Here is a 27,191-nt window from a genome sequence, read left to right on the forward strand (position 1 = left end):
CAGTCTATCACCAGGTATCTGCTTGGTTGCTGTTCTAACACATACACAGAAAACAATTCAGCACAGAGGTGACTCACAGAGTTAACAGCAGAAACTACAGATGCCCTATCCATGGCCCTTGAGTGGGAAGTAACTCAGACTTCAGTCTACTCCAATCGCCATCTCTTCAGGGGAACCAAGACCCCTAAGTGCCAGGTACACAAATGAGGATGAATATCCTCCTGAGATGAGACTGACCCCTGCATTTTGAGGGTACGTGGGATATGCAGCACCTGGGAGTCACTGCATTGATTTCTGATGGCTCATTTTTTCCCCTAGAGCAACTCCAACATAGTGCTGGCCAAACTGTTGTACAAGAGGACAGAATTGGGGCAGTGTTTACTCCAGCCCCTCTTTTCATTCTCAACTTTTTCATATTATTAAAGAACAAATGCTTTAGTAGTTTAAAGGGGGATTACTGAAAGCACAGCTTTGGGGAAAGTGTCATAGAGCCAGCATTTTGGAAAGAGTTTACATTTATTTATAGAGATGGACAGAACGAAGATGACAAAATGGAGGTACAAGGTAAGCGCAGTTTATTCCATGATAAATATTTTGGAAACAAGTTAAAGGGATGTTGGAATTTGTCCTTAAGTAGAAATAAATCACTACTGCATGACTGCATCATTTAGTTTAGTCTCTACATTTGCAATAAAAACTTTAAAGGACTACTGGGTTTTCTCAGTAATATTTTGGTAAAAAATTTCACAAGCAAGTAAGAAGCACTGAAGAAATTATAATGTTTCCTCTTTGAAATTTTGCTGTATTTTCTCTGTTTCTTTGGGTTACCCTAGCAACACAGAGCACAACACCATCACTCATCACAGAGCACAGAAGTATGAAACACAGACTGAACCTGACTTCTCTCTATTGAAGTCAGTTCTCCATGAACATGTTGATGCATATATGCCCAGAAGTGAGGTACACAGATACAGCTGAATTTTATTATTTCCTATGTTTTCTTGATCTGCCTTCATTTGTGAAGACATATTTAGAGACAGGAAAGAACACTTCAATTAATGCAGAGTCAAATGTTAATCTATTCACCATTATCAGAAAATACTACTGAAAGAGGCTGTATTCCCTTGAACCAGTTCTCCCAGAACACATGGCATGAAACAGCAATACAATTTAAAACAAAAGCAAGATACAAAAATCAAGTAAAATTCACAAAGTGTAGTACTCTTAGCAAAAATGTGCCCTTTTGTTTTGGGAAACAGACAAGATCTAAGATAAGCAGGTATTATTTTCCATATGTGCTACAGCTGTCACCTCCAATCTTCAGCTCCTGCAACATCCACACATAAGGGAGCTCCTTAAAGATATAACTATTCTAATTCAGGTTCCTTATGGCTTCAGATATATTTCTGTAACATTTAAAATTACTAAATTCAATTTGTTGCTATCAATATTACTGGATAAGTATTAGCTTTTTTAATTAGCTTTTTTTGGGGAAAAAGAATTTGTTCACCCCAGTGGACAACAGTGCTTTAAGGCTACTTAGAACAGCCAAGACAGAGGGTATTTTTAAACATTTGCTCAAAACATTAAGCTTTTTGGGCCACGTTTTCTGGCCAAGTTTTTAATGTTGGAAAAAGGAATGCTTCTTTACTGCAAAGTGAGAGAATGGATAAAAGTCCAAATACTTGCTTTGCCAAAATGTTAGAAAGCCTGTATGGAAGGCAAAAAGGGGAAGGAGTGGAAAGAAAAAGTTAAGCTAGTCTGACCATATACCTCTGAAGTTGGAGAATTTACATCAAGTCTGAGCATCCTAACCTACTGAAACCAAATGTGCTATTAGTCACTTGAGAGTTTCTGTTGTAAAGTTAGAGGAGTCTGAGAATAAAAACTTGAACAAAATTAATGATATGGGAAAACAATCCCAGCCAGGGAACGATAGATGATCTCACACCTCTCTTTCACTGGTACTCATGAAGTATGTAATTTGTAGCACAAAACTGATGACTGAGGGAAAAAAAAGCTTAATACACCAATTAAGATGGCACCTAAATGCTCCAACAAGCTATTACAACTAAGTCTGGTGGTAGGGAGTGGAACAAAAAGATCCGATTCTGCTCCAAGTGAGGCCATGGCAATATTCCCAACATCTTTAATGAGTGCATGAGTAAATGCTAAATTAGGAATCTTCCTTCTCATGAGAAAGAAGATACTATATGCACCAACTCTTGGAAACGACAGTTAGCCATCTGCAGAATTTCACCAACTGTCTTGCCAGATAAAGCACTGGAGAAGTAGGCTCCTTAAAACACGCACGGTGGTTGTAAGCTATCCTTCCCAGAAGTCAATCAAACCACAGGGCCAGGATAACACAAAAGCAACCCTTGGGCTCTGGAAGAGGCTATTCTAAAAATCCTTTCCCCAACAATCCTCATCATTTCTACACAAAGACCAGACAGTGGTTTGGCCCCGGATAAGGTTAACAGAAACCTTGAGATTCTCATTTAGGAATCTAGGAAACTAGCTTCTGAAGACTAAGGGTCTCCTGAAAACCCTGCGAATGGCAATCATTATTGCATTTCACCATTGCAAAGATTAAATCAAGCTAATGGTTAAACTGCAAAGTACGTCACTGGCACCAGTTTGCTACGAGGCTTGGCTTTATAAGGGACAGTATGCATGTTGCATTAGTGACTTCTAAATCCAGACCTGCTGCCTTGAAAGTGTCAATGGAAGCGTCCATGGAAGCACCCCTTTTGATCTCAAGTTTTTAGCCCTATTTGATTTAGAAATCACAACAACAATGTTGTCACTATATTCACTGTTTTACATTTAAATTAAAAACCAAGACCTTATCATCTACCAATTAAGACTGGTCATCTAGACAAGATGAGAAATGCAAAGGCTGTTTGATAAAACCAGTCAGATGATCTCTTGATTATACTTAATTCTAGTGTAGCCTACCAGAAACAAATTAGAACTGGGGAAGATTCACACAGGAAGCCATCTCAGAGGTCTCGTGACCAACATGCACATTGCAGCAGTGAGACTCAGAATAACTTCCAAGGTCTCCCCTCCTTCTTTTCACCTCCAGGCTAACAGAGCTACAAGAAGAAATTAACTCAGTGCAATGGAGGAATAACCAGTAGCATCCTCCAATGAGGAGAGGATAAATCAGTCTCTGCTGATGGTTTAGGAATAGGTTGTCAAAATGCAGCAAAACTCAGCTGCCTCTTGACAGGAAGGCAATCACCATAAAGTACAGGAGAAAAAAAACCAGGATGGAAATACCTTTACCCTTTGACCCACAGATAGCATACATGGGAGATAACCTTGAGCATTATCACCATGTTTGGTTGCCAGATGGGAAACTGTTGACCACATTATCCACAGAACACTGAAAGCTTTTTGTAATATACTTTCACTTTCTTGCTGCATAGCATTAGATAGGTGGAGAAGACCATGAAAAAATATCTGGAGTGCTCTTAACATATTATCCTCTCTACATTTCAGTGTAGACACAATCAGTGGCCCAATTAACCTGCTGGAGTACACATTTTAAAACTAAATTTAATAAAAGTCACTCTTGTAGATGGTTTTTAGCAAGTGAAGGTACAAAGACATGCAACAGTCTTCATCATCAAGGAAATACATTCATGGCAGAGTAGTACAGTGTAGAAGTTTTCTAAGACACTCAAAAATAGCTTACACTGCAGTGTAAGTTATGCAAGCCTCATCTTTAATAAATCGGTACTATCAAAACCAGCTCATGATATAACAAATCAGCCATCTGTTTGATGATAATTTACTGGAAGACACTGATTCAGAACCAACTGCAGTAGTCAGCTATTTGTTGCTTAAAGAGAAGGAAAATGAATGTGAAGTCTTCTGCCACACCGCATTTAAAGCTCTTCACTTGGAAAACAGCACATTGACTACATGTAAAAGTATGCACCCCGAAATTTTTTTTGGGTAGGAAAGAATCTAGGGAAGCTTTTGCTAGGGAAAGAAATCCAGAACTGCTGACATTCTATCCAGAGTTCACACAAGTGTGTAATTATTTGAACTATTATTAAAAGTAACATAGTTATTACTTAAGCCCCTGAAGGACAAACCCTAACAGACACATGATAGGTACACAGGTAAATATATTTGAACTTTTTTGTATAATAAAAGTTACCAACAAAAACCAGGCAATGCTTCAAAGAGGAAAGCCACCAGGAAAAGAATAATAAACTAAAAGCACACTGGTATCATTCTTCGCAAAGGAAAAAAAACAAGCTCCTGTCAAAAGCACTCCCAAATCACTTCTCTTGTCAAGCAGCGACATTGAAATTTTAGCATTGATGAAGGCTGATAGCATAGAAATCAGCAGACTGGATGTGAAGTAAACAGGCCTTTTAAAATACATAAATGCACATTTAAATTCATTCTGTGCTGATTTACAACGTGTAAAATCTCAAATACTCTCATTTTGAGTGTCATAACAATTCCTCTCAAAAATACATTCACTAACATGCTCATGATTCCAGAGCTACTTACAGAATTAAAAACTGTTTTGGAATTCTGCTTTCTTCAAAAAGGCTTTTATTTTTGCTAATTTTGGCTTGCACAGAGGATCCTGTGCTTCACAGGTACAACCGAGCCTTGCCAGAGTGCTTTCACAAGTTCAAGACTGGCCAGGGAGTACCACAAGTGGTAAAAGAGCTTTTAGTCAAACCAAAAAAGCAATTCTCTATGAAAAATGAAACATATAATTACCCAAAGAACACAATATCACAGTATTAACTCCCTTAAATAATTATTAATTTTATTGCAGGTACAAAGATAGAATGGACTGCAACTTGCTTTGTTTAATGAGACAACTTCTTTTTCTGCCCTCTCTCTTCTACAAGGCTTTTAAGTTGACCATCTATACACAGTTTGTCTTATACTCTTGTCTTTGCCCCTGTATCATGCTGTGTTGACCATCACTTTAAAAAGAGCCACACTCTTTCAAATCCTGGCTATAAACTAATTTCTGCTATATCCTCCACCACCAAGGAAAATACAAGGTAATTTTTTATAATAATTACCCACTAATTATTTTTTGTATGCAAGGATCAGTGCATTACACACTTTAATAAGCAAATGCATGGAAACCTTTACAGCTACCTTTTGTAATACCATTAAAGACTAACCTTTTATAACCATCACCTGCCTTCTACTTCAAAGCGTGCATTCTTTGAGGCTGACCCAGTGTTGCTGTTTGTTTTGTGAGTTGCCTGGCAGAGATGTCTGAGCAATGGAGAATGAAAACAGCAAGAAAGCATCTTCACTGGGTATCCCAAATTAGCTGTAGAGTTATCAGAAGGCTATTCCAAATGACAGCAGCGGTGGCATGCAGACCACCTACAGCCAAGGAACTAGAAACCAAGAAGATGCTACCGCCTCTTCATTTACAATAAAAGCAGATTCTAGAGTATTTTACAGGTAAAGATTAATGTTAACACACTTGTTTTGAAACTGGAGTCTTCATAACTAAACATATAGCATTAACAAAGAAGTCACAGTACCAAGGGCTGAAGTAACCTGAAGTAATTAGCTAGAGTACTCTCTTATGGGTGAAGGTAGAGAAAACACTGCTCAGTAGTTTTCTTCCACTGTTTTCACTGCTCCTTATTTCAGCTTATAAGGAGCCCAGTCTCTTCTGCAACTACAGATGCACAAACAACAGGAACATGTTCCATTAAACATTGTATGCCAAAACCTACATGCAATTAAGCTTGACCAAACAGTTTCTAGGAGCTTGAGCATATTTGCTTTCCTGACAAAAATTATTCAGACAAAAGTTCCTTCTATAAGTAAGGCATGCATGCCTCTGGTGCATGTCCATCAAAAAGATTCCTTCCCCAGGAGATAAAAGCAAGCTTCTCTCTCTCCTCTGACTGATCAGACAGCAATACGTCATTTTTACATGATGGAAACCACACAAACACATTCCTGGGCAACAGCAGACAAGAAGAAATTTCCAGTGTTCACTGCTTCCCCACCTCTCCTGAACCAGAATTAAGCCAATATAGAAACTTTCAATTCAGGCTTCTCTTGGACCTGAGAAAAAAACCCAAAAATCTGTAGGTATGGCAGAATGTAGGTATTTGCATATCAAGTGTTGCATCTGAAAGTGAGAAAATGCATTTAGGTGATGCTGACAGTAACTTGCAATGGTTCTTTAATACTAGTGACCAGTTGAGATAGGTTTCTCCATCATTGTTAATAGAAGAAATAAAGGGCTTGATTCTTTCACATTAGCTTTGAATCAAATTTTGCTGCAATTTCTTTAGTCCTCACTACACTGTCCTCTAACAAGTTCTGTAGAGGAACACAGTAGTTTAGGCAGCACTCATGTTAGATGGCTACACCAAGCAGCATGGTACAGAATCACTAAAGCTCTTGTGGAAAGGGAAAGATGGGTAAAGGAGAAAGCTGTGATGTGATGCTACTCCAGTAGGACACAGTCACAGGTGCTTACAACACACGCTCCAAATGTGCCGTGGTGGGACACAGCTCTGGGTCAGTGCTTGCAGTATTAGCAGAAGAGGCTGCTGTTCCCATGGTTCAGGTATTAAGCCAACCCAGCACACCTTACAGTGCAGAACTACCTCTGATCAAGTAAAATGAAGGGAAGCTATGTAATACCTGCACCAGTGGACTCCTTTCTCCTTCACAGACTGTGCTACTCGTAAAGAAGCATTCACTGTTTTTTGACCTACTTCAGCACGTTCACTTAAGTGCTCATACTTGAGCTGCTTGAGGGAACCAAGCCTCTGTCTTTTATTCTCCTCATATATTGTTTCTATTTCTATTTAGACAGTTGTTCAAGCCATTGCACTTTTTCACTGTAAAATTCATCCTTTGGGAAAGGATATATAGTAAAGGCTAAAAAAAAAAATGTGATAAGAAGGATTAAGATTTCCTATATCTTTTAAGCCCTATTTCTGTTCAAATAGAGTTCAGTGAAGATTTCACAACCGCTCAGATTAAGCCCCAGGTTGAGCATGGATTTTGAATCCTCTTTGCATTCAGATTCCTCTTGGTTTTTACCTTGCTCAGCTTCCCCCCACTTATCTGCCCTTCCACTGCAGTGCCCCATCCTGTAAATACACTTTCTGAGAAAACCAAGAAGCACCAGTCTTTCATTCCAGATTTTCTCCTCCTATAAAACTCATGTTGTCCGTTAAACAAAGGAAGTTTATCAGGCAACTCTGGCAGACACCTAACACAGTATAAGCACGGAGCACATGCCTCTGTTTATTCTGAGAGTCTGAACCAGCACACTCTTCCAAAGCAGTACTGGCAAGCCAGGTGATGAGCTGATGTGTCCTGTGTTGGCAGACTGGTGCACAGCTGAGAGCAGCTACTGAGCACTCATCACTCATGTGGTAGCCAAGCAAGCACAGCTCGGACACACAGACTTGTGCTGTTTGCTTCCATCAGTCCCTGGATTCATAGATTTAAAATATTATCCAATCAATGAAAAAGAATACTGAACAGAAAATAGAAGTAATTTACAAATTCAGTCACATCATTTTGGTGATGGTCACCACCCCAGACTGACTATACCACCTGGATAACTTGAGATTCCTGTATAGGTTATTTAATAACCAAACAAACTAGCTTGTTGAATACATTCACAAATTATTCAAACAGTATTAGAGAAGATGGAATTAAACTAAGGAATTTGGTCATACCTCAAAGGGGAAGATGCTTCAGAAAGACAAAATTTTGTTTATAAATAGTAAAGTATCCTTTTACAAGAGAATTTTTTTCCTCTTGAAGGAATGAAAGCATCACAATGAAATAGCAAATACAAGTAAATCACCAGTGCTAAGTGACTTCTGTATGATTTCTCAACAGCAGTCAACATTCAATACAAGAGGCGAGCTCAGATTTCAAAGAATAAAATGTTCTGCACAGAGAGCGTTTTGCAGGATAAGCATAGAGTATCGTTACTGATGCATCTTATTCTGTGCTTATCCAATCCGGGTGGGTGTGCCTTCTGCATAACCATCTGATGTGTGAATTTACAGTTACATTACCAGTGCCAAAATCAGTAACAAAACCTCTTAAATTAATTGATCTTTTTAGAGCAAAAGTAGGTTTTAAGTAATGATGCTGAATATAGTATATGCAAACACATGTGCCAGCTTATTTCAAGAGAATTTCAGCCATTCTTATCTATTATTCTTATGAAACTTCGACTAAAGTTTCAAATGGTTTGATGAAAACCCATCAAATGTTAAATTCCTAAGAATTCATAATAATATTGTGCCCCGTGATTGCACAACCTGGTCACATATAGAAGTAGTCAGATACTGGTCTAGATAAAGAGACCTATCGTTATTTTATTCATCTTTTCAAATACCTCTGCATACAATGTTCCACGCTTGCTAAAGTTCAACAACAGTAGATTGCTTGATTGATTTAGCAAATCAAATTAATTGCTTCCATAAAATTTGTGTCTGATTTTTTCCTTAGTTTTTGCTTCTTGGAGGAGGCTATCATAGATCTACAGAAGTTAAAAGCAGCTTTCACTGAATGTGATCTTTTCAAAACCACACACAGGAACATCCACATGGAGCCAGATCAAAACTCTATCTAGCTGAGTATCCCATCCTCCCATGCAACCCCAAGTGGTTGCCTAAGGAAGATTAAAAATAGAGCAGGCAAGATGCTTCTCCCTCAGGGACTTCCCAAGCTAGATGTGGTTTCCCCATATTAAGTAACTTCTAACATATTTCCCTTCTATGAACTTCTCCACTACCCCTGAACTCCAGCAAACATTTATCATCCACAGCATCTGTTGACAAGGGAGCTTACTGCCCCTTTATTTTGTTCACTGATTATTCGTATAACATGGGACACAGAGAGTAGTTGAACCACTTCATCCATGCCATCTGCTTGGGGTTTTTTTTGTTTATTTGTTTGTTAGTTTTAAACTTGCTACTTTGTCCACCTCTCCTCTTCATCCATCATCTCTCTTTCAGGCTCAGGACTCCTTAGTGTGTTTAACTAAACCTGCAGCAGAAGCTATTCCTACTTTTGGCCAGAGAAATGCCATGATGATGAAGATACTCCACTTCCATAGATTTGATTTGGGGGGAATTTGGGGAGGTGAAGTGAGAAGGTGAGGAAACAGAAAGTGACCAAAGTCCAAAGATTCAGATGGCATTTACAACACCAGCAAATTCCAGATTACCCACAGCAGCACAGTGACATGCCACTGTTTTTCCTATTCCTAATACTTCTTGACAATGCTTGGGGTTTCTTTCTGGGTGGGTTTTTTAAGAGGATATTTTCATTTGTTTGGGGTTTTTTTGTTGCTGGTTTTGCAAACTATATTAAAAGCTGTTTACTAGAGCAGTTGACACTGGTAAATTTGGACAGATTAGGATTAGTTTGTGGAATTGTACAGTAATTCCCTAACTGCACAGATCTGTGATGAAAATACATCACATCTTCAAGTCAAACCATACATAAATATACTGTGCCTTCTGTTACCTTGGGCATTTTTAGCTAGTGCTTTACCAAGTACATCCCTCACCCCAGAAAACGATCACAGCTGAGAGCATCTTACAAACATCAGGTCACAGAGTTAAAAAGAATACATTACTGAGCCATAAATCTGAGAAGCATATTTCAGCATTTATTCACAGGGCACAAGTGGCTGTCTGTAATTCAATAGCCTTTGCAAAAGCAAAAGTATTTTGAACTTAGCCTTCCCTTCCCCGCCCCTGTTAAATATTTTATCATATAACGCACTGGAATCCACGTCAGTTGATGCATATCTGTACATACTGGGTTCAAAGGTGTGTACGTGTTTACATTTGAAGGACATTTTTTCTAGAAGGGAAAGGAAAGAGGAAATATCATTCACATTAGTCAACCTTCTTACTCTAGTTCCAGCAACCAGCTGCAGCAGCTTTCAAAATTTGTCTTTCTGAATCAGTTTCTGATACCGCACTCCCTCCCTGAGCAGATGAGAGCATGAGGAGGGTGCAGTCGATACAGTGGAGGGCAGGGCTGCCAGGAGGACTGGCTCTGCAGGAACCTTATGACATTCAATGAGGACAAAGTCCAAGTCCTGCCCCGGGCATGGACCTAACCCCTGCAGTTGCAGAGCAGGATGGGGAGCTGGGCCTGGCAGGCCTGCTGGGGCTGAATGTCAGCAACCCAGCAACATTGGCCAACAGTACCTGGGGCTGTACAAAATAAGAGTGTGGCCAGAAGGCTGATGGAGCTGATCATCACCCCTTTCCTCAGCACTCGTTATGCCACATCTATAATGCTGCTATCTCCAGTTTGGTATCCCCCAGTACAGGAAAGACGTTGATAAACTGGAGCAACTTGAGTGGAGGTCACTGGGATGATCAGGACTGAAGATCCTGAGCTTGATCATCCAGTTTGTTCAGCCTGGAGAAGAGTTCTCTAGTTGTGTTTTCTTTTGTTGTTCTTGTTTTTTCCTTTTGTTTCTTAAAGACAACAGAACTCTATCATTTAAAAGAAATGTGAAAAGATCATGCCTCTGTGTGGTGTTGTCTAACACTCTTCATTTCCCCCCTCCCCATCCCTTCTTGTCTTCTGGTAAGACATTATTTCATTTAAGTGCTTTCGGTGACAAGACGAAAACGACCCTGCAACCCTCTTGACACATGCTTTATAAAAATATTTGAATTAGTTATTGCATTACCAATTATGTTGTGTAGTACAGTAGAAAAACCTGTTAACACCACTTTGAAGGATACTATGAGTGCTCTAATTAAGCAGTAGTAACAATTAGAATTGAAATCTCTGAAAGCACTGTAACAATATTATTAATCACAGGTCAGGAATAAAAATGGCCAAAAGTAGGATTTGGTATGAAGTAGGATCCAGAACTGTCAACATACTCTTCAGCTTTACTTTCTCTATTTACAGAGTACAGTTAACTGACAAACTCCTGTATCTGCGGAAAACTTCAAGAAGTCAGCTTCCCCCAGTATTTAAATATCAGAACTCTTCCTATTGAGTTGTCTCAATAGGAAGTTGTTGTCTCTACAGAAAATATAACTGAACCTCAGTAATTTATCAGTAAAATACAATTTAAAATTATAGGATAGTGAACTTGCATACATATTTCTAAATAATTGATATTAGGGTAACACAAGCTTATTCTTTTTAGAAGTCCTTCAACTTCCAACCTCAGACACAAGCACTTTTTTGTATGCTGAAAAAAAAATCAACACTAGAAAAAAAGCAGGTTTTCTCTTTACCTTCTTTCATAACGCACAGCTACTCATGCAAATTGCTTTCCTCTCTCTACTACACTGTTTTATAAACTGCATTTAATCCTGGAATGCTAGGGGATTGATGTGCATACTTAAAATGAATATAGGTGCCTAAGCTTTGGATGGATTCCCATGGTAATCCTAAAAGGTTAGATACTTCTCTTAACATAAAGCAAAAGAGCATTGAAAAGTACTGTAAAGGCTTTTAGTAATAATGGTTTGTACCCCCCTCCAAGTTATTCCAGAGATACTTTTAAGATGTAGTAGGATCAAAAATGAGGACTTTAAACAAACCAACACCTTTAAGCAAAGCTAACTGTAACTTCCTTCAGCAAGTCATTCAGTTTTGTAGTGTAACTATTTGAATTCCAATATAAGGCTATAGATCTGTGTCACTAGAGATACCTGAATTGCTCTTAATACAACACACACTAATGTAATTTTTTTCCAAATTTGTTCAGACTCTTCCTGTACACTTGTAGGTGCAAGTATACAACTCCAGAAGCTTTTCATTCTTACAGCAGAATTATCTCACAAAATAGATAAATGGTAAAATCAAACACTATCAAGAGTATAATCCTATAAAGGAAGTATAAATTATTAACTGTTAAATTATGCAACAGAAAAAAATGAACAAATCTCAAACATTTCTCTTAATGACCAGAAACTTCACAGATAAAGTAGAAATATTAAATAGCACCACACCCAACACTTTATAGACTTTACATGAAGAGTTGGAGGTAAATTTCTTGCAGGTATGGTCCAAAGTCTGGAACATATTTTATTGTCTACAACCATTTTACTGGAATGATTTAAAGCTTATGTAAATTAATGACATGAATGTGAGTATTTTACACTAAGCACAGCAGTTTCACAAGACTGATAAAATATACTCTTCATTTTCTTTACCTCTGCGTAACTGCCATCAGTATGAATAAAAGTTAAACGTGTGAAGTGCATAATCTTGAAATTAGTTATATCCTAAACAAAATAAATACAACAATTTTAATGTTTAGAATATGGCTATGCCAAGGAAGATTAGCTGCTGTAAATATTACTCATTTCTATGAAAATGCCCATAGCAGAAACAAAATTTCCACACAAAGTCATAGGAACATTTCTAGAATCCCTCTGAAGTGAGGGTGCTACACTTTTCCATTTCAAGGGAAGTGTCACCATGAAACTCAGTTACCACAATAAAAAAAAACTATTACAACCTCATGTGTAAGAAATGTTATTTCCCTGAACACACACACACAAAAAAGCAGCATTCATTATTCTAATTAAATTTTGGTTAAATGGTTTGCATTTCAGTTTTCAAGACCCACAAAACGCTGTCTTCTATTCCTTTCATCCCAACTTGAATTCAAAGATAGTTTCTTAAACCTTTATGCCCAAATCTTTGAGGTGATTGACTTTGTAGTCACACAGGTATAAGCTGGAGACCTTACACAGGTATAAGTATAGCGCTAACTACTATCATACTTCTTGCACAGAAGCACTTGGCTTTCATCCAGTCCACAACTTTCTATTCTACACAAAATAAAAAGGCAGGAAAGGGTGGTTTCATGTTGTGTGTTTTGTTTTTTTTCTTTTTTTTTTAAGCCTAGGTTTTTCAACTCATTAAAATGTGTGTTTCTTGGAAAACATTGGCACAGCAAATTCAGGTATGGCTCCATGATGCACTCTTATTATAAGCATGGAATTCTTGAGCAAAAACTTTTCAAGAAGATATAGTAACTCTGCAAATGTATTAGATATGGAAGAAGACCCAAGTATGAATTCAGTGTTGTCAACAACAAACACCAGCTCTGAGCTACCTGATCACAAAATTAGTTGCACTGTCTCTCTCTGACAGTGCAAACCAATTTGTGGCCAGTTTGTCTCTGTCTCTTGACTCTGCCTCCTTTGAGTAAATATGGCAGCTCTTCCCAAGGCACAAAATGGGATACAAGTCCCAAAAGAGTGTCCCTTCATTATAGCTCAAGCTTCCAGGTAAGTCCCTTGCCAGACAGTTCAAAGATCTGAGTGTTACTGGCAAAGCAACCCTAAATAAAATTCCTCCTAAGATTGAGAGGCAGTACTGCTTTCACAATTAAAGCTCTCCAAAAAATAGATTTCTAAGAGCACTGACAACAATCCTCCACTCAAAAAGACCATCTTTTCAGTGGTTTCTATGCAGATTGGTTTCTTCAGTGATCTGTTCGGCAGTGGTAGCATTCATCCCATAGAACAGAAATTTCACTTTGCCTTTGTTGACCCTGCAGAAGAAAGCACCCTGAGCAGGAAACAGAAGTGGAATTACGAAACCTGGCATATTGCCCAGGAATAGATGGGAAGAACATGAATGTCATGAGAAACCATCAACTTGTATTAAAAAATAATTTAAAAACCTCTTTTCTAATTAAAAACTAAAATCTACAGTTATTTTCCTAGCACATGAAGAATGGGAAGTTGCTAAAGGACTGAATGTAGAACTGGAAGAAGCTACATTTGCATTCAATCCCTCTGCTACTGCTTCATTGCTATTTTCAGGAACCCTATTATACCTGCACATTAAGTAGTTGCATGCGAAAAGACAAGTGAGGCAACTTCATGACTGAAAGGAAGCACTGGCGTTATTGTAATCTGAATTACGGGCTAAAGAAGGTAGTTACTAGAGGATGCTTTGTGTTTGCCTTCACTTGGTGCTAGAAGGCTTCCTTTTCAACAATCCCTAAAAGTTGATGGTTGCTTAGAAAGGGACAATAGTTGTGACATGGCAGGTAGTGATTCTGTACGTATGCTTAAAATAGTTTATGTTGCTATAATGGGTATAATCGCTCATTCTTATTTAATCAGAACACCCCATGAAATGTATCCCACTCCAGATGGACGAAGAGATGCAGAATTTACACTTACAACTGCAACACTTAGCAACTATTTCATCTTCTCAGGCTTTATTTTAAAAGCATCTAATCTCTGAACAACTCTTTTGTGGTATTTTAAATTCAGAAAGTATTATCTCTGAATGGAAATAGAGAGCCTGTCTCAAAAATTCAGCTTCTGAAATGCATGAACACAAGGATGAACATGACAACAGCTGTTACTTCTCTCCAGTTGGCTCTAGATATATAGAGCTTTATGCTACAGAAAGCATAGCATTCAAATTTTTCCAGGATTCTTTTTTCCTTTAGGAAATGATGAAAAATAATTGAGCTAAAGGAACATTAAATCAACAGATAAAACTACCCAGAAGTTAGAAATGCCAGGGCTAGAGTCAGAGCTCCATTAATTCATCTCATGTACACACTTAATCCCACTTCAGAAAGACTTCTCCAACAGGGTTTTCTGTTTGCTTCATAAAATTTACATATTCATTATCAATCCTGTGCGCTAAATGAAAAGTGAAGAAGAATAGAGCAGCAAACAGTTGAAGGCCTTATCCAAACACCAAGTTCTGCAAGGTGCTGAGATACTTCCAGCTATCTTTGGAGACAATTTTTAAGTTTCATTCAAGACCTACTCTAAATATTACCCTGTAATAATAATATTAATAGAAGTCAAATATTTTTATTTGATATTTTATCCAAGAATTAAATTAATATAGTAAAATTTCAACATCAGGACTCAGGGGCTTGTGGTAGCTTTAAAAAAAGTTTGCTATTTAGGATTAAGACAGTGAATTGTTTCATAATTTTTTGCTTAGTTTAATATATGCATCTATTAAACCACCATTGTTTGGATTTATTAGTAGTATTTAATGAGATTCTTTAAGTGGATACCTCATTTTACAGAATAAGAATTTTTTTCAGATGGAAGAAATAATTTGCTTGAAAGACAAGACAAATTTTAATTATGCCATCCATCCGATTGTTCAGGCTGCCTCCTTTAAGACTGCTAACTGGGATAACACATTCCATCAGAATAGAAGTTTGATGGCTGCCTAAGCAAACTCTCACTTTTAACTCCATGGCATGGTTTTACTAAGAACCCTTCCACAGCTGGGAACAACTGGGTGTGTCAGCTCTAAAGAGCTGGGTAAGGAAGTGCTTAACATTTTTAAATAGTAACCATGCTGACAACTGAGAGTCACTAAGCTCGTATTACATTCTTACTTTGGTATAACTAAAAGAGAATCAAATGAAGTATTAAGACAGTCTTGCATTGCTATCCCCCCAAAAAAACCCCAAACCCCAAAAAAACCCCAAGCTGCTGGGCTTTAAAATAACATCTCCTCTGATTGAAAATAATAAAATCCTAGGCTAAAAAAAATTAAATATACTGAAAGAACTGAAGAGGGACACATACGCATTTACACAAATAACTAGCCAGGAAACGAGAAGATATGCACATGACTGCTGGACACAGTATGTGAGGGATAAATCCATCTGGATAATTTTTATTGGAACACATGACATATTACTGTACTATACCATTGAGCAATAACTTCTGCAGATTTACAGTATGACTGAACTATAAATCTCATACATTAATCCACACTCCCATTTTCACTGGCAGAAAAGACACCATCCATGCCAGTATATTTTTTCCACATCACCCGACTACTAATCTCATCGCTGATCTGGCAAAGCATAAAGTTTGCAAGGCTTTGAACAGCAACCAGTAATTTTAACCAGCCCTCTTCACACAAACTTCTAAACAATAAAATTTTAAGGAGCTTTTTCTTTGCAAAACGGATAATCACATAATCACTTGGAACTGAGAGTCTGGATATTTAAGAGGATTCTTGCCTCTCCTGTCCCAGATACTAGTAGTAATTACAGAGGAAAGTTTCACATTATGCCTGTGCATCATCTCAGTTGCAATAGAAAACAATACAAGTGAAAGTTGTAACTTCCTAACCAGGTAGGAAGATTATTTTCTTAGTACAGCTCTGGCAAACTATGAGGAACAGAGAGGGTCTTTACCCAAACTCAGGTGACACAAGAACGTTACACCACACACAGATGAAGAGTTTGGTATCTCTCAATGGCTTGGTGGTGGTGTTGATAAGACAGAAAGAGCGCTATCAGCGAAGGTACAGTGAAAGCCAGCAACCACACTCAGAAACAAGGTATGAAGAGAAAATAACTTTTCCTGCTGGGAAGGGAGCCTGCCCAGGTGGGACAGGTCTGCGGTCTGAAATGACAAAGCCTCAGGGTGTGTGATTTCCCACAAGGTAAGAAGAAGAAGATACCACACACAACTGCCAGGCAGCAGAGATAGGAGGAACAGAGGGAACACCTCTTCACAGAGCACATCGTCCTCAGAGGGGAGGCATTCCTCCTGCAGGACCTTCCCAGCACCAGAAGCATCAGAGTAATTAGACAAATCTACAGAAGGTGAAGTGCAGCAGGGACAGAGATGCAACCTCCTAGCCACTGTCAGAGACTGCTTTTGCGCTGACATAAGATGACAATTCTCATGTCCTCCTTAGCAACAGAAGCGGACCCAGCCTCTTTATAATACCTTCCTCTTATCTATTTTCCACATACAAGGCAAGTGAGGCATCTTCTTATGCCCAGCAGTACACATCAGGGCAGTGTTCTCAGCTATCCCAGCCTGAAAAGCTGACTATTTAAGCAACAGTTTATTTAATCTATTTTAGGTAGATAAAAACCATGTGCTAGCAGTGGTGCAACAGCAGAACACAGCAATACTTGCTGAGGTGTCAAAATACACCCTGCTTCAGGCACACCTTAATGTTATCCTGTACAACCTATCGCAGCTGGTTTAAGATGTGGGCAATTAGCTTCAGGTGATGGCAGCAAAATGAATTTGCTTAGGAATGTTAGAAAGCCAAAAATTAAATGCAATCTTTTATAAAAATCAGCATATAAAAAAATTTTCCCTCTTTGTGACAAGAAATTATTTACTTCTAATGCTGAAACTAAAATTAACAGAGGATAACACAAAAGCAAGACATGAAATAGTATCCCTTTTGTGAAGCCTGGCATCCTATGAGTTTTGAAGACATTTGTAATTCAGCTTGAATGTATGAAATTACCTATTCCTATTAAATAGTTAAAAAAAATACATCAGATAAAGCTCACAATCAGACAGCACTTCTCTCCTGACACACATATGACTCTCTCTGGAAACCCTCTGAAGACTAGTTTGCCCTCTGGGTAATCAAATGACCATGATTAACTTTTCAATGGAGAGAGTTATCTTAGTATAAATGATTTCATCTTAGTATAAATGATTTCCTTCATTTCTTGAAATAAAACCTCCTCCACGTCCCTCTCCAAACTCCTAAACACATCAAAATGTGTTAGTATAGCTAGGTTACCACTTTACAGTCTGCTCAGATAGAGAAGTTTTGAATTACTCTGTAAGCATTTTACACACGCTGTGGGACTGTCATATGATACATAACGTGTGGAAAATCAAACTTACATTGAAAAGAATTAAAAGAGCATGGCTATACGGCTGGCAGGTCTTGACTCAAACCCAAACCCTTTGCATTGCTGTCCATAAGAAGTGCTCAATGGTTAAGTCTGCTTTTTTGAAAAACACCAGTTAATCTGTTGTCAAGTAGGTGTGATGTAAAACCCCCACTGCCTTATGATGACTTCAAATTCCAGCCTTACTCTCTGCTCCCAGAGCTGGGAAGGGAACTGGCAGAGCCGAAAGAATAAAAAAAAAAAAAAACCAACCCACAACACACCCGGTTACAGACCCACAGGATGAATTTCATGGCTGACCTCACTTGGGCACCGTGGTTAATGTAGGGACGAGTTGGATAACATACTTTGCACAACAGTTTGCTAACTCGACCTCCCCAGGGTTTCAGCTTGTCGCTTACTGACACTGCTGAAGAGCGGCTCCTGACCACCTCCAACCCCTCCCAGCTATATCTTTGGAGCAAACCCTTCACCAAAATAACTTTAGCAAGGGGTTTGTGGATAATTAAAGCATGGCAGACGTTACCAACCCTCTGGCTTTTGGCATGATCTAGGAACCAGCAGAGAGAATACCAGCGTCCTGGAAAGGTGCCAAGTCCCTAAACACCACATTAGCGAGAAATTACGCTTTGGGCATGAGTCAAAGATTGGAAAATGCATTGCCATCTCAAGTATCAGACCTCAAAATGGTACGAACTTTCATTCTGAAACCAGGCAGAGAGTATGTCAACACACTACCACCCAATCCACCTACAGAAGATTTCTAATTAAAGCAGCTATGTGTCATTTCGCAATATTTTTTTCTCCTTGTATTTACAGAAGGATTACTGCCTATTCCACTTTGATAAAATTGGTAATTTAAGACAGAAATCAATTCTTAACATTTAACCTGACACGTTTCCAGCAAAACTCACTAAAGCTTTTCTTATTTTTGGAGACTTAATAAATTCATCCTTTCTACCAACACAGTAAAAACAGATAATACTGTAAGAAAGCAACATGCTCCAAGATGATATTTTTTTCTACAACACATATATCTTAAAACACCTGTTAAGTGTCTATATAGTAAAATTACACCTTAATCTCTCAGAAACTAGTAATAAAATTCCTATTAGGAGACACAGCAGTCCTGAAATTTGAGAATCCACTAATTATATTTGAGAACCAAACCAGTGCTATTTCACAAGAAAACTCTTTTCTCTATAAACTTGACAATTACCCTCTGTGCAATTCAGTACTTGGTTTCTATTCACACATACCCACGACCCTTGACAGTAGATGTGACATTCGGTGGCAAACACCTGATTAATACACAGAGTGGCAAGACCAGCGGTCATTTAGGAACACCGTACCCGAGCCTCAGAGCCATTCAGATAAGTATCAGAAGTACCATCTCATCCTTTCAGATTTTACATCAGTAATCTTAAAGCATAAAGAGAAGCAATGATTTCAACATTATTTAATTGTTAATTTTGCTCCAAATTTAAAATAAGCTGAACGGTTTCCTTCTCATATATTAAATTCTGTAAATATTCATTAAAATTAATTTGCTTGTAAGGCATAATAATACTTCATTTTTTAAATTTGTGCAAATCTTATCTACCAGTCTTATCAAGGCTTAAACCCTCACCACAGTATTCAGAACTGCTTGTACCAGATTAAAAGAAGAATTTTCCATAGGCAAACATTAAAGAAAAAAAAAGGACCGTGAAACAGCTTAGAAGGAGAAAGGGAGGGAGAAAACAAAACCACAAAACTCACTTGACTGTAACTCGATTGGACAAATCCTGAAGATCTCCTGGGTGAAAAAGCTGAGCTTCTTTCAGTCCAATATTTTCGCACGCTTTCAGAAAAACATTTATATTATCCTGTGAAGAGAAGTAGAAAGCCGTTGCTTAGTTAAAAGCACTAAGCAGGTTTTGCAAGATGATTAGTGTGAGCCTTTAAATGTCAAAGTCCAGCTCACAGAAATAATACTGAAAAAGCAATCTTCTGGATCATAAACACAGGTCGTTTCTCATGAACGTAGGCAGGCTCGGTTGCGGTCTCAGTGACTGAGGGGTACGTTAAAGATTACCTGGCATAAGGCAGTGGCGAGCCAGTAGGCAGCAGTCTCCACTTTGATGTCAGCTCTGCTCAGCAAACAAACGCCCTCTTCCTAGCTTTGCACGACAAGCCTCACCTCTTGCCTTTAAAAATAACTCCAGCTACTGACATTCACCACCCAGAAACTCTTGGCAGGGGAGGAAGAAGAGGAGGGACGCGCTGTTTCTATGCTTACAGACCGATGAGGGAATACTGCACCTGGAGTCTGGGTTTGGTTGCTGAGCAAAGCTCCGGAGAGACAGAAACCAAACCGTATTCAGCACTGCTTCTTCCTTACTTGGGGGGTTTTCTCTCCTTTGTGTTCCTCCCCCCCCTCCCCAGCTCAATCCAAATATATAACAAAATATAGGTGGGTGTATTACAGCACCCACTTGCTGCACCTGCTGCAGATCAACCAAATAGCAAAAGCAAGGTTAAGAAAAAAAAAATTCAACGATATAGAGAGAGATTATACAACTTGTGATCTCTTTCCACTTCATAAACAATAGGCAATAGGCAAGAAATTCCTTTTCGTTAAGGCGGAATGCTATCAACAACAAAAGAATGTGCCCTCTTGTGCACTTGCTCCCTTCAGCTAAAAGCCACAGGAAAAGGTACACAAAGTTATTTAATTCATAAGCTACACACAGCCCTGTCATTTGAAGGGTTTGTAAATCAAGGTACTGGCATCAGAGTTTCACAGTATGGAAAAGTTCCACTTCAGCAATTTGATACACTTTTAACTTTTTTTCTTTTTTTTTTTTTTTTTCCTGACACATAACCTCTGGATGTAACAATGACCCCATCATCTAAAAAGTATTTAAAAAATAAATCCACAAACAACAGCTGCTTCTTATACAGACTTTAAAAAGTAAAGCAAATACTTTAAAACAAGTAAAACAAACCCAAGAATCCCCACAACCTTCTGTTTTGAAGGTCCCTAGGATTCTAGTATTTCTTATCAGTCTGTAAACATAGCTTCATTTAAGGAAAATATCTGAACAAGGTATTCCCCATGCAGGCTGCGGGCTCCATGCTACCACATCCGAAAGATCCCAAGTGTCTCACACGGTGAAGGTTATGGCCCAAAGCTTGACTGCAATGTGCCACAGCGGGAGCTGTTCTGCTGTGGGGGGACATGACACGACAACGATGATGGGGGACACGATGTGGTGGCAGATGAGCAGAGGGGGCTGGGAAGGATGGAGGACATACAACCTCGCCTCTGCACCAGCTTCTGCAATACCCAAGGAGCTGCCTGCACAAGTGGCCAAAGGTGTACTTCATGCTGGGGATGTAAACTCAGGAGGGGCATTTACTTTTCCTTTCCATGCAATGCCCCCTTTTCCTTTCCATGCAATACAGGGATAGCTGACTAGGTGTGTCAGTTTTATTCAATTATTATTTGAGTGTCACATTAGCCCAAGGACTTGAAAAGGCATCATTTCTTCTGCATGCAAGAGGCCACAGGTTAAAGCCCCATCGCGAGAAGAAGAGAAACTAGGTGTTAAACAACAAAACACATTCAACTGTCAGGTTAGTGTTCAGGGGTCTGGGGACTCCAAGAAACAGCCAGGTAAGGCAAAGGAAGAAAGCAACAGAGCAGAAGAAACAAATAGTTGCAGGACAGTGAACATAACTGGCACCAACACAAAGGCAACATGCCCTGATTGGTCTGACCAGTCGCCAAAACTCAGAGTAAACTCCCAAACCAACGGGTTACGTCAACTGAACTGCAGAAAATGAGCATGCTGTGCAGGTAAACAATGATGAAGAGTCAGAGATTTAGAGAAATGGATGCTGCCTACACCCCGAGCACAATGAAAACAAAGCAGAGGAGTTACTCACCAGTAGCTGCTCAGCTGCACAACCACTGAACTGTTCATGCACGACAATTAATTTTGAAGGTGTTGCAGCAATTAAATGTATCAAACATCAACCCCCTGATAAATAACACAGCCCCTGAGAACATCACCACTGACATGAGTCAAGACCTTCAGAAATGGGTCAGAGGCAGAGGGGGAATACCTCAGGAGGCAGAATACAGCTAGTCACAGCACTCGCATCATCTGCCTCCCCTCAGCTCCCAAGCCAGCAGCTTGATCACATCTGTCATCTTGCAGGTGGCTGCCCCAACACCAGCTCTCCTCTGGTCGGGGCCTGTAACTGATCCCCAGAGCATCAAGAGATGACACCTGAAAGGCTATTGCTCAGGTTTGGATACAAAAAGGTATAATTTCAACAAATCAGCACTTCTAAATACTGTCCTTGCCAAGGACATCCCCCAAGGATTCTTGACCATCCCTAATCACTGTAGTAAATCACCCAAGTTACAGGTCTCAAAATAGCTAGCAGGCATTTTAAACTCTACCAGAATAATGAACCTGGAAATGAATTTTAAAACAGCACCAAAGAAATAAGCAGGGGAAAAAAAAGTGACAAGCTATCAACCTTGCAATTAGATTTATCATTAGAAACGTGAACAGGAACATTGTTCAGTGATGAATGCACTCAAATATAGAAGCCATCACGCTGTTCCTTTTACCAATATAACTACTTTAATAAGACTAATGGTCATTACCACTTCGGCTTTAAAGAGTATACTGCAATCTGAATCTCATCATACTCCACAAAAGCGATTCTTTTCAAACATTCAGAACTCAAAAGAAGAGAACCGCAACACATCAGAACTATCTCCTGGTGACCACACATCACTGAAGTGGGATGCTTGAGAAAAAAGGCATGCCTGTGTCCACAACACCCCTTTGCCACCGAGGTGTCCCCAATCTCCGTAAATGAGGGCAGGCCATTTAAATTTAAGAAAGGTTCAAATTAGCAGTTGCAAAGAAAGAGGAGTATGATGAGGGAAGACAAGGGACCTGTATAACAAGAACTGGAAAACTTGGTTCCGTTATACCAATAAAATGGCACATGAGAGGCAATACTGCTGCCATTTAGCAGCACAAGGGAAGCGAAACTAGAAGGGGAGGGAAGAGCTGCCCAGTCCAAAAGCAAGGGATCCATGGTCAGACAGATCAAACACATTTATGCAGAAAACATAAGGTTTCTGACCATTAAAAGAGAAAGCTCCTGAACTAACAGGGATAATGTGGACAAAAATCAACTAAATTATTTTAATACAAAGCTCGATCAGTGCATTTCCATGAGCATCTGAAGGTAGAATTAGCATCACAGAATTACAGGTTTTAAATCACAACAAAAATAAAGCCTGAAGTCTTAACCACAAAATTCAAGTGCAATTCATTTCTGGTATGTTATTACTACTTCTAAGTGTTTTGGTGGGAGGGCATGGGGAAGTTGGAAGGAGTCTGGGGGGGACGACTGTTTTCTTCCTCAGACAGTGCGCATGATGAAACACCAGAGCATTTCAGATGCTCCCAGCACAATTCCAGTTTCCCACATGCTGTGCAGACTTATATTAAATGCACAGTGCAGAACACTGACTAGGTAGAGCTATTCAGCATTTCATTTTGGCCTCCAACTTCAAAGTAAACCACACCCAAAAACTCTGCAAAGTCGTAACACGGGAGAGACAGAGCTGGCAGTGGGAAGCAGGTCATCCACGAGCAGGCATTTAAATACTGCCATTTGGAGGAATAACAAACGATACTGCACGCTTTCAGGCATGCACCTGCCTTTCTAGTCCCCACAGGGCACCGCTAGCCACAAAGCCTTCCTTCTGCCTGTAGCTAAAGCATCCCCCTCTAACCAGCACTGAGAAGAAGCCAAGATGCCATGTCTATATTGAACGTGAGACTGTGGTCCATACCCTCCCTCCAATGTCCTAGCAGAGCAGGGTTGCCTTTCTCACTCTTGCAACCTCATAGACGTGAGGAGAGGAAAGAGCTGAGTCTTCCCTGCCCTTCCTTGCTGGACATCAGTGATGGTTCTGCTCCTAGGCAAGGGGCAGGGGGCTATGCATGAGCTCTGCACCTCTAGCAGGTCAATGGAGTGGGAAAAGCAGGGCTGCCACTGCAGGATCACCCTTTCCATTGCTATCCTCCAGACCACAAAGAAGGAAGAAGCCAGTTGCTGTATGGTAAAACACAAGAATACAGACACATTCCTTTAACAAGTAATAATTAAAAAGTCACTAAAAAAATCAAGGGATCACAACTGGCAGTGGTGCTGTGTTTGCACCTGTTATCAGCTCCTAATATATGTATCCACGACAAGAACTTGAGACAAAGGTGAAGCAGCATGATGAAAAGGAAGACAAACATACAGCACTGGTGAGGAAGTACGTACGTTCCTCAACACCTAAAAACAGGGAAAAAAGAAAGAGCACTTCTAAAACAACAAAAAAAAACCCCAACATGAGCAACAGGGAAGTGAGGGAAAAGACAAAAGTAGAGATGCAAAAAGGATCATGAAAGGGGTGACCTTAAGTAAGGAAAAAACCCACAAAGCCATCTGAGAAGGGACAGACAGTGTGTGAACTACAAAAATAATTTTAAAAATCTCTGAAGTGAAAGAGCATGAAGTAAAAGTTAACTAAGAGAGGTCTCCACATAAGAATGTGTAAATACCATCTTATTTTGACTACTTATGTGCAACGCAACATCACAATAAATTCAGCTTGTATATTTCAGTTGCAATTTAATTAAAAAAATAAATCCCTCATTACCATGATTATCTGGGTGGGGCAGGAATATTAAACATGTGTGTAAATACAATTGCTTTCTTTAGGGTGCAGTCATGATGTGTGGTAAACCTGTCTTCTCCATAGTTAACTGTTTCTCTGAAGCCCTACACATGCACCAAAACACAGCAAGATCCCATAGGCATACAAGTTATGGCACATCTTCCAATTCACTTGGCATCTAGGAGAAAAGCAATTTAATTAACATGGTGTTTTTCTGGTTTTCCTGGCTGTGTCAGCCAATAGATGAAGACAGTCTGTTGTCTCTTACTCTTATACAAATACCCACCGTTTTAGTTAAAGTCCTTACTTCTACTGGCTTTCAAGGTCTGTTGCGGTTTTTTGTTGGGGTTTTTACTTGAGCTTTTTTTTTTTCCCCAAGAGTACGAAGGGGAAGGATGGGAACATAATTTCATAATGGCACCCGATACTCCCAGAACCATGAAGCATATTTGCATTAAAGTATTACAGCATCATCCAGACTGTGACTTGGTGCCAGAAGTTGTTTTCAATTTCCAGGCTCCCAAAAAAAGAAAGAAAAACCCACTCAGTACCTACAGTGCCTAGCAACAAAAACTTTTGACATTTTAGGAAGAGAGACTAATGCATTTTTTTGGCTACAGAATTCTGAAAATCATCTGACTAGATCATATTTAACAGGCATGTTTCTTAGTACTGCATTTATGAAGACATTTGTAGTCATCTTGAAAGCTTACACTGCGTGTCCTTCAGGTCTGCATTCACCACAAACCCTCCTTATCAGCATCCACATTCCCTTAAGGGCCTATTTCCATTACAAAAAGAGGTGGTTTTTTTTGGTTTTTTTGTTTTAAGTAGAATGTTTTTCATAGATGCAGCATGATACTGACCACTAAAGCTGGCTCAAATCAGTTTAACACAGAATTTACAGCTGCATTTGGCAGCAGCATCACTGAACAACTACACATTGTTTATGTTCAGAGGTGGGGTACGGGAAGAAACCTACAGCAGGAGCTTGTTGAACAAGTTAGATAACTTGCTCTTCCTCCAAGGTACGTTTCGGTTATTAGTGCTGGCTGTGGGTGCCGGGTGGGGGCAGAAGGGGCAAGGAGGGAGAGCAGCGAACAGGGCTGAACCAACCTTGTGGTCTGACCACAGGCCTGGAAGCCAGGAACTCCCAATTACCACCTTGGCCTTGCACATCGGGATGCTCAGTGCCTGTCACCCACTCATTCCGTCTGTACACTGCTCTCCGTATTTCTCTGAAGGCTGCTAACGGGTTTGACCTTGAACCGAAAGGAAGAGGAGGAGCGGACAGACTAGCTAAACAACTTTTTTTCTCCCTTTTGGGCCCAAAACTAAAAATAATAATTAAAACAATCATACTGCAGGCATAATTTGACTTAGAGTGACCTCAAGGCTTTTGTTCGGTAAATTATCCCACCTATAATAGCGTACATGGAGCACTGTATTGGCCAAAGATCAGAAACGGTGCTAATTGCTTTGCCACTCCCCTCTGTGTGCCCTTTGTTGTTTTTCCACATTGTGTAAAATAATAAATTACTGTGATATTTGACACAAGGATTCCCTGCCCCAGCTCTATGCATGATTACAGACACCAGCTTTTCAATGATTCACTTCCAGCCTTCCTCTCAAAAAAAAAAAAGGGCTCCTGCTGCCAGAACACAGGAATGAAACTTTCTCCATAAGCTCTCCCGTTACCTTGATGCTTCCAGTATCAGTAATTGTAAATCATAGCCAGGAAGAGGAATGTTCCTCTTCACTGTTGCAATTCACAGGTCTCACCAGAGTTCAGCCATTACAGAAAACACGTTCTAAAGCAGCCTTAGACAAGAAGCATTTTGGTTTTGGACGAAAAGGCCCATCCATCCCCCAAACCCCAACTCCATCTGCAATGACAGCAGCCAGTCACAGACCTCTGTAAGATCAAGGTGTGTGTTGAAGGATCTGCCCCAGAGTTCGCTCCTCAGCTCCTGGCACTGCCCACCACCATGTGTAATGGCCAGTAGAAGACCTCTTACCTCATTGCCTGCAACCTCTTGCAGCACTGAGCTCCACAGTTTCTTTCCAACAGGAGTAATGGGATTAAGGAAAAGACACAACAGAAATTAATGCGGGTTTTTTTGAAGAAGGACTTCCGAGTTGACTGCTTTCAAGGTGGTTGACACAGGAAGTAACCAGCTGTCCCCAGTGATTTGAAATCCCTCCCAGGCCCATGTCTCTTACTGTGCTACAGCATAACCTTCACTATGACATTACAGACATATATTACAGCAACAACGTGTACCAAATGAGCATTTTATTGATAAGAGAGAGTGAATAACAGGCTGTAAACTGCAGGTGTATTTCTGGGATGTCACTGCTACCAAATAAGGCCAACTGGAAAGGAGAAGGGCAAAAGTACAGCACATGGGCACCTCGGGCAGACATGCCTCGTTAATTGATAAGAGTTCTGCATTTCACAGCTTCATTCCATTTTGGATGAGACAAAAGGAATTTAATTTGCCCACTCGTAGGCATTCTTACAATAAAGAATGTATAGGCTCAGAAAGCCAGTACGGAATAACTGTACTGGGCTATTTCCGTGTTTAGACAAGCCTTAACTTTCACATCAGTTACTTGCATTCCAGTCAAAGTCAATGAAAAAAAAAAAAAAAGTGATTTGCTTTTCACCCTGAAATGGTTTATACAAAACAGACTTTACAAGCGAAGTGTGTAAAATACTTCAGTGCCAAGTCACACCACTACACA

The 27,191-nt window shown here is 39.6% G+C and overlaps 1 protein-coding gene across 8 annotated transcripts in view; it reads right to left on the minus strand.

Annotated features, from left to right (window-relative positions):
* LMO7 (LIM domain 7) overlaps positions 1 to 27,191 on the minus strand; it is a 132,938-nt gene that overhangs the window by 53,563 nt on the left and 52,184 nt on the right. For all 8 annotated transcript variants that reach the window (XM_074815517.1, XM_074815512.1, XM_074815516.1 and 5 more), the window contains exon 4: positions 19,454 to 19,560. In XM_074815517.1, coding sequence (XP_074671618.1) covers positions 19,454 to 19,560 — 107 coding nt within the window. The remainder of the gene's footprint in view (positions 1 to 19,453; positions 19,561 to 27,191) is intronic.

The sequence above is a fragment of the Strix aluco genome, chromosome 2 (assembly GCF_031877795.1).
Source record: "Strix aluco isolate bStrAlu1 chromosome 2, bStrAlu1.hap1, whole genome shotgun sequence".
Lineage (NCBI taxonomy): Eukaryota > Metazoa > Chordata > Aves > Strigiformes > Strigidae > Strix > Strix aluco.